This window comes from Pseudomyrmex gracilis, unplaced genomic scaffold, assembly GCF_002006095.1.
Source record: "Pseudomyrmex gracilis isolate BER0280 unplaced genomic scaffold, ASM200609v1 scaffold_115, whole genome shotgun sequence".
Lineage (NCBI taxonomy): Eukaryota > Metazoa > Arthropoda > Insecta > Hymenoptera > Formicidae > Pseudomyrmex > Pseudomyrmex gracilis.
Genome location: NW_018020699.1, coordinates 472,479 through 480,471, shown reverse-complemented (window position 1 = coordinate 480,471; position 7,993 = coordinate 472,479). Strand labels below are relative to the sequence as shown.

Here is a 7,993-nt window from a genome sequence, read left to right as displayed (position 1 = left end):
GAGAGCTCTATATTGTTCTTTATGTTGTTCCGAAAACGGGACGCAGTTAGTTTTTTACGTACAAACTGCACAACTTTTTATATTAAAGAATTAGCACTACGATCTGACGCCATACGCTGTAAATTCAGTCGATAAAACAGATTCAGTTTAGGATCCCCTTAATATAGACATTTGTCTCGCAACAAGATCTCACACAACCTGTACACGCACGGTAGGATTGAGAATAAGCTGCTACTTGGTAGCGGTCTAAAAGCGGACAAACGTGACAGGTGTCCGCGATATTGTCATAGAATTCGTCACGCGGAGTGTTAAATGGAGGAGTGATGGAGGAAGAGAGGAGAAGGAAGACGAGCCACTTCGCCGATTGTCATTCAAATCGTCTCTCGAATTATTCACCGGCGCCACTCGCGAACCTGCTCCGCATGCACACGGAACGGAATCGAAAAGTACCGACCGTGTATATAAATGCATTATACGTTGCGCTATCGCGCGGCGTTATCACGCGCGCGCGCGCGCGCGCGTTTCTCGTCGCTAATAAATTTATCGCGAATATCAATCTGTTTTGTAATCGTTTTTTTGTTTCTTATTCCGAGACTTTGAACAGTGCGATCAAATTAAATATCACGTTTAAAGCTTGGGTCGCGCGACGAGAATACCCACGGATTGAATGTATATATATCGAATCGATTTGTCTTCCCGCCTCTTCTTCTTTCTTTTTTATTTTGCGATGTTATAAGATCGCGGCAGCGAAATCGTGTTCTTAGCTGGCGCGCTTGTATTCTAATTGCGCGAGTAATTGCCGAAGGCCATTAATATTCTATTGAACTGCGCCGGGTTTAACGACTCGGTCGTCGACTTTCGATTATTAATACGAGTTATGATCGGGTCCGACGCAATTTGTTTGCGACTGCGAGGTCTGAATACCGAAGTAAACCGAAAAAGAGAGCGCTCTGTTCTCTGAATAATCGTTATCGAATTATCGCCCGATTTGTAATGCGCGGTTCGGCCGTGCGCGCAGCCGTTGCACAGGAAAATTCAATTTGTATATGAAAAAGCAATTTTTGTTATCTCTACGCGTAAAATTTCATCATTTTGAAGAGATTCGCTCGTGTTTTTTTAATATTATGTAATATTTAACATCAACATTCACACACAAATTAATACACCGAAAAAATTGTATTCTTGTTTTGTGAGGATATCCCACTTACTTTAAGTATATTTTATACTAAAATAGACGCCAAGAAGAGTTTCTTATTTTAAGAGGAAAATCCTCTAAATAGTAATATTGATAAGAATATATACTGATTAGAACATAAAAAGCTTCTATAGAAAAACATATATATCTCACTATCGAAAAAGACTATATTCTTAAATTAAGAATATATTCTTAAAAATAAAGAATATATTCTTAATTTCAGAAGAATATCATCTAAAATCTTCAAGAAGATTTTTTAAGTATAAAATCTTCTACTTACGAGAATATAATTTTTTCGGTGTAAGAAAAAGAGAAGTAAACAAATATTAATATCTTTTAAATTTGATTTTTCTCTGAAAATTTTTCTTTCTGAAATCTCTTTGAAATTTTTCGCTCAAAAAAAAATACCGATATATAAAAAAAATTTTTTAATACGCATTTTGTTCTAAGTTAAATTATTTAAAAATTGATTACATATCACAATATCGTTGTGAAGTGTGATGCGAAGTAATGCGTGTTAATAATTAATTGTTCGTGCTTCAGGTGGATCTCGACGACGCTATGGACAATTTCTTTGTTACCCTCTACCAAAAAATGTTTGCCGAACTCAACCGTCAGTACATTTTGGACGCTAAGTTTCTAGAATGTGTGAGCGAACATATGAAGGAAATGCGACCGTTCGAGGACGTGCCGCAGAAATTAACTGTGCAAATTAAACGATCCTTCGTGGCCACAAGAGCATTCAGCCAAGCGCTCACCGTCGCCGCAAATGTGCTGAAAAATATGCAATCGGTGAGAGAGTCTCTCAAATACACATTTGCAAGTGATATATGATTTAATGCTATTCTTTTTTTTTTCTTGTTTTTTTTTTTTTTATTTTTTTTATCTCTTTGAAATCACACAATTACAATCGCTCGTTAAAATAAAATCTGTATTTAACATTCCGACGTTTCGCGAACATTTCGGTGAGCCGACTGAAATATTCACGAAACGTCGGCTAATAAAAATGACGCGGGTCAGATCCGAAAAAAACCATCTTTGAATGTTGATACAACCGCGAAATTATTAAACATCAAAATCTCTGTATCTATCTTTAGTTTTTTTTATTTAACCATCAAATACTGTGCTATTTTGTTTATCCCTTAATTTCAATTAAGTTCTCTTCAAATTTCTTCTCGAAAGCTTCTCGCGTTGCCGTAATCAAATGCACGCAGTCTAGAATAAACTCTTTGTTGACTATAGCTCAAACCATCGGCGGATTGCGCAGCTGCCCTTACCAGAATGACAGTCTGTCCGTCCTGCAGCGGTATACCAGACAACGTGCTGGCGTGCGGCGACATGTGCGCCAACGTAATGAAGGGTTGCTTGGCGCAACACGCGGCACTCGACGCTGAATGGAATCACTTCGTCGGTGAGGCAATTTATCCCTCCTTCTCCACCTTTTTCTGTCTTTCTCTTTCTCTTCTCGTTCTCTACGCCAGAATATCAGTTATTATATCCTCGAGAGGACACGGATTATCGTTGCGCGTGCGTGCGTGCAATCTGTCATACGCGCGTCAAACGATTTTTTTTATTGTAGGATATTTTTTTTTGACGAGACTTTTATTTGCAAAACGGAATATTCCGTAAAAATATTAATGCCAGTCATTTTGCGCTTTTTTTTCTGATTTGAAATCAGTTTCGCGTGAGAACTTAATCGGTCAACGTGACAAGAGAATTTTCGGAAATTTCTGAAACGCGCGCGTTTCGATTTTTTTTTATTCTCAAATTTGATTTCCGTCATTTTCTCAAAACGCAGAGGCCGTAGACAAGGTCGCTGATCGGCTGATGGGACCGTTCAACATCGAGGTGTTGATTCGTCCAATCAATCTGAAAATCTCCGAGGCGATTATGAATTACCAAGAAAATAGTGTCGACGTGTCGAATCGGGTGTTCGCCGGATGCGGCAAACCGATGTTGGGCAGACGTAGGCGTAGGAACACTCGCGAGCTCGAGTTGGAGTCCTTGAACTTCGATCAGGACACATCGGAAGATCGTGAGACCGGCACGCAACAGTTGGAGAAACTGGTAAAAGATATACGTCAGCGAGTACGCGACTCTAGACAATTCTGGGTCTACTTGCCTTACAAATTGTGCAACGACGGTCTGGTGGTGCCACCCAGCAACACAAAGGAATGTTGGAACGGCACGCACGTAGACAAGTGAGTGAAAATCTCTGAACAATATTGAAATCTCTGAACTGAAGAATTGAAAATCGCGCGATAAAAAAAACTTTTGGCCACACACACACACACACACACATTTTTTCTCTTTCCAAATGATTTATACTGTAATTCCGCACGGACTTGTAATCCTCTCTCGTAAGTTGACTCGGTAAAAACTTGCGACTGGTTAATTTCTGATAAAAGAACATAGGGTAAAAGACCCAATTACTGTCACCCGTCCAATTACCGTCACCCTATAAGCTATTTTATTTAAAATATTAAATAAATCCTAAAAAGTTATGCACGAAAACAATCTAACATAGAATTTTAAACTAATAAATAAATATTCGGTCATGAGAGCCGTTCGCTAGGTGTTGTGCGGAAATTATACGTGTATATATATACATATATACGTGTGTTCACGTGTAAATTTTTACACGTGAAATTCGAATTGTAATAACAATTCTAAAATTCATATAGGATGCTATATACTTGCATCTCGTATATGAGAGATCCCAAATACTCCCCTAATTGAAATTAAATTTATATTGCGAAAAAAACTCCTCGGCCAGGAGTCGAGAACCTGGAATCTCCGGCTTTCCGTGCCGTCGCCTTTCCTATTCGGCCACCGAGGCACTTGGATAGAATTTTAAGTGCAATTAATATAACAAAAAATCTCCAGCACTCAACATTCGTGTCTTATTTCTTTCATTTTAGGAGGTGACAGTAATAGCTCTCGCATCGTTCTTTTTTAATTATTACATTTATAAATAAAAATAGAGATTTTGAGAGGCGCGGTATTATTTTGTTCCTTATATTAGAGACATCGAATAATATCAGATAAGAAGAAAAACACATGTTTTTGACAAATAAGTAGTAAAAACAATTGGTAAATGTTTACAATATCGGGGGAGACTCCTCCGATCGGCTTGTCGTTTTGATACATTGTTAACATGACCTTCCCGAGTACGTTTCTAAAAGTTTTATCCGTCGCTCATTGTTTATAAAAAAGTTTATAAAAAACAAAAAAAGTTTCATCAATAAACTATCGTTTTTCGACACCGTGTACATTTCAGAAGGAAATGAGTAATGTTCATGTCGCCAACAATGTGTGTATATGTGTAGCATATCCCGAAACTTGATGTTTTGTTTTCATTTCTTCGTTCGTATTCGTCCCGAATGTATAATTTTGATACTAGAATTGATTTTTGATACTAGAATTGATTGACGATTTGTTCAGATAAGAAGAAAAACACATGTTTTTGATAAATAAGTAGTAAAAAAACAATTCACTAACGCCAGAGTTTATTATTCAGGTGACAGTAATTGGGTCTTTTACCCTATTCTGTAATAGAATACGCGCGCAGATTTTAAATTTCGGAACAATTTAATTTTTTATGATGTAAACATTAATACGCAGTCGATATGTTATCCCGAATAAGTTGAAAATTAGCAATAGTACATATAAATATATATTTTTATTTTGTTTCAGAGAGAGATATATATATAGAAAGAAAGAGAGACTCTCGTTTAATCGTAAATTCGTTAATTAAGATCGTATACGTACATTCCGTGATATCGTATACACACATTGTGCATTTGTTCTTTTATCTTCCTCGCAATTAATCATTTGTCTTTGCGACCGAATATATACACAAATCCAATAACTCTCGAGAAAAAAAAGAAATGTTATGTGGTTTTTGTGCAAATTTGTGCACGGCGCGGCGTGGAGAGAGAATTGATATATTGCGGCTGTGTATATCCGCGCTTGTTATTTTTCCAGATACTTATACCCGGTATCCTCGGACGGTGAAGCTCAGCCGTTGAATCCGGAGGTACGCAGCACAGGACCAAGACCGACCATCGTGAGAGATCAGATCTTTGCCCTCACCACCATCACGAATAGATTGAGGCTGGCATATAACGGTCAAGATGTCGATTGGATCGACACAGGTGATTATGCGGCAATTTTTTTATTTATTTATTTATTTTTTTATTTTTCAATTATCTGTCTACGTTGCCGATGATAATAAATCGCGTTTTTTCTATGTAATTTTGTAGAAGAAACGTGGTCCAGCTCTGGCAGTGGTTCGGGCGACAGCGAGGACAGCGAAGGCTCCGGTGACGAGACGTTGCCCGAATCGCCAGAACCGGAACAGCCGCCGAAACAGCCGTTGCAACCGGTTATTCACGAAAACAACACGCCGTCGCAAGTTAATATCAATATAGACAAGGGCGCAGGAACGAGCGGCACGAGTAACAACCAAACCGCCACCGTGAACAGCGGCGGTGCCGCCAAGCAGAGGATGTCGCTCTCTCGGGCGTTGACGACGTACCTGGTGCCGATAGTAGTGATGTGGTTTGGTGGTTGCCTCAACGACTTGCTGTGATCGTGTTGACCTTTCAACTATGAGCGTAGCGTAGTGTAAATATTGACCGATCGCTAGCTGCGATCACAATCGGAAATTGACGGAGAAAGAAGAGTTATTCAACGGACTTGGAATATACGTTGGGTCGCATTACGGAGGGGAATCCCTTACCGTTCCTCGCGAATTCTCTGGATTAGAGAAATCCTGCAGGAGGAGTCGAGACGAGACGAGGACTTCTTCAAACGAAACGTTCTCCATTTCCGAACCTCGATTCCAATACTCGACGAATCGATTTGATTGATTTTAGCGAGTACCGCGAAGTATCGTTGATTATCTTAGCGTGTACGCAAATATTCGTGGCCATAGCTTTCCGCCGGTTCGTTGCGTGTTACGAACGCAAAAGCGAGATAAAGATTTTTTTTGTTAGAGAAAATCAGAGTCGAGAAGTGGAACAACTCTCGAAAAATGAGTTAACTATACCGGCATTTAGTAGTGAAATTCGTCATTTCACCAAATGCTTTATACTTTTTGCACATATTGTATACTTTTTCTATATTTTACGTAATTCAATTTTTACTTTGTGAAGTGATTTATCGTTGAAGAAAATAGAAGCGATTTTCTTTCCTTTTTTTCCGCCGTTTCTTGCAACACAAACACTGTTTTTTTTTTTTGTGTTGCAAAGGTATCATTTGAGACACACAACAAAGACATACACTTTCTGGATTAATCGTATATATATCGGATGAAACATCCTTACTTCCGATATAAGAGAGAAGTTTCTATTTCTCCAAGATAGACTTCAAAAGGACAGTGATTGTTTTTATGCAAATGTTACGGATATATATATATAAATAAATAAATATATATAAGTGTAACAATATTGTTGTGTAGTAAATTATACGGAAATGATCGTTCAAGGAGATCTCTTAAATTGGCGCAAATTGAATTCGCGACGACGTGTATATACGGTGTCAGCGCGGTGTCAGCAAAAAAAAAAAAAAAAAAAAACAAAAAAAAAAAAAAACTAATTAAAAAAAAAAAAATTCTTAACAATTCGCCTTTATTTTGCGTCAATTCAAAAGAACATTCTCTTAAGGACGTTTTCCGAATTTTAAATGTTAATGTTATATCGGACTCAATGACGATGATGATCGCTGAAATTTATTATCAACCAGTAAAAGAATAAACGCATCTAAATGTGAGACATGACTTATTCTAATTAGATCGAATCTTTCCTAACTTTGAACTTTTGAACTTTGAGAGAGAGAGAGAGAGAGAGAGAGAGAGAGAGAGAGAGAGAGAGAGAGAGAGAGAGAGAGATACGAACTCTCTTGTAAAAATATTACTGCCAATTTTTTCTAAACTACTTTCTATATAATTTGTAACTGAATGTATTCCGAATGTATTATTGTAAAGTATCTCTTCGCTCACATCTATTTCGAGTGTTTAGATGTTTGATAAGCGCCAAATCGTGCGGCCAAAGATGATCGTCGATCAAACGACGCAACTGCTTAACGATTTCGCGTACGTACACATATATCGTGCTGCGTTCCAATAATTGTAGGACGAGCATAATTAAAAAATAAAGCAATGTGTAAAGCCGCCGCGTGCCGATAATCACCGGCAATTTCGCTAATTCGAAACAAACGTGCGAGAGACACTAATTGTATTACCCGATATACGTAAGAAAACAAAACCGATATTCGTAAAGACGAACGGAGTATACGAACGAGCGGAAGCGAGATGATTGAGTATTTATTAAATGTTTAAACGATCGCGCGCGCGATTCGACAAGATTTCAAACTTGCGAGATATAATGAATATGTAGAAAGCATGAACAATCAGAATCCTTGTTTATTTATGTCAATGAAGAAGAAATGGATTTCTACACAAATCACAATATCTCAATAAAAAGCGCATTAGAGATTACGGCGCGATATTATAAATCCAAGACAAGGATTCAATTCTCTGACTCACGTTATGTACAACAATATTTCTAATAATTAAATCTTATTGAAGCTCGACAACAAGTTACTAAACTACGAAATATATTTACGGTCATATGAGTCGATCGCAGGATGTTGTGCGGAAAACTGCGTATATATATATATATACAGGGTGTTTCAGAACTATGGGATCAAACTTCTAGGGGTTATTCAGTGCAACAGTAGAAAACATTTGAGTATAGGGACCCATGTCCGGAAAAGTGTCACTACCGCACTACG

At 37.9% G+C, this 7,993-nt stretch overlaps 1 protein-coding gene across 1 annotated transcript in view; it reads left to right on the top strand.

Annotated features, from left to right (window-relative positions):
- Window positions 1-7,830, top strand: part of LOC109856348 (glypican-6) — a 20,599-nt gene extending 12,769 nt beyond the window's left edge. The window contains exons 3-7 of the mRNA XM_020431492.1: window positions 1,739-1,987; window positions 2,438-2,606; window positions 2,994-3,396; window positions 5,183-5,352; window positions 5,461-7,830. Of these exons, the coding sequence (XP_020287081.1) occupies window positions 1,739-1,987; window positions 2,438-2,606; window positions 2,994-3,396; window positions 5,183-5,352; window positions 5,461-5,789 (1,320 nt within the window). The 3' untranslated portion in view covers window positions 5,790-7,830. The remainder of the gene's footprint in view (window positions 1-1,738; window positions 1,988-2,437; window positions 2,607-2,993; window positions 3,397-5,182; window positions 5,353-5,460) is intronic.
- Window positions 7,831-7,993: the final 163 nt, after the last annotated feature.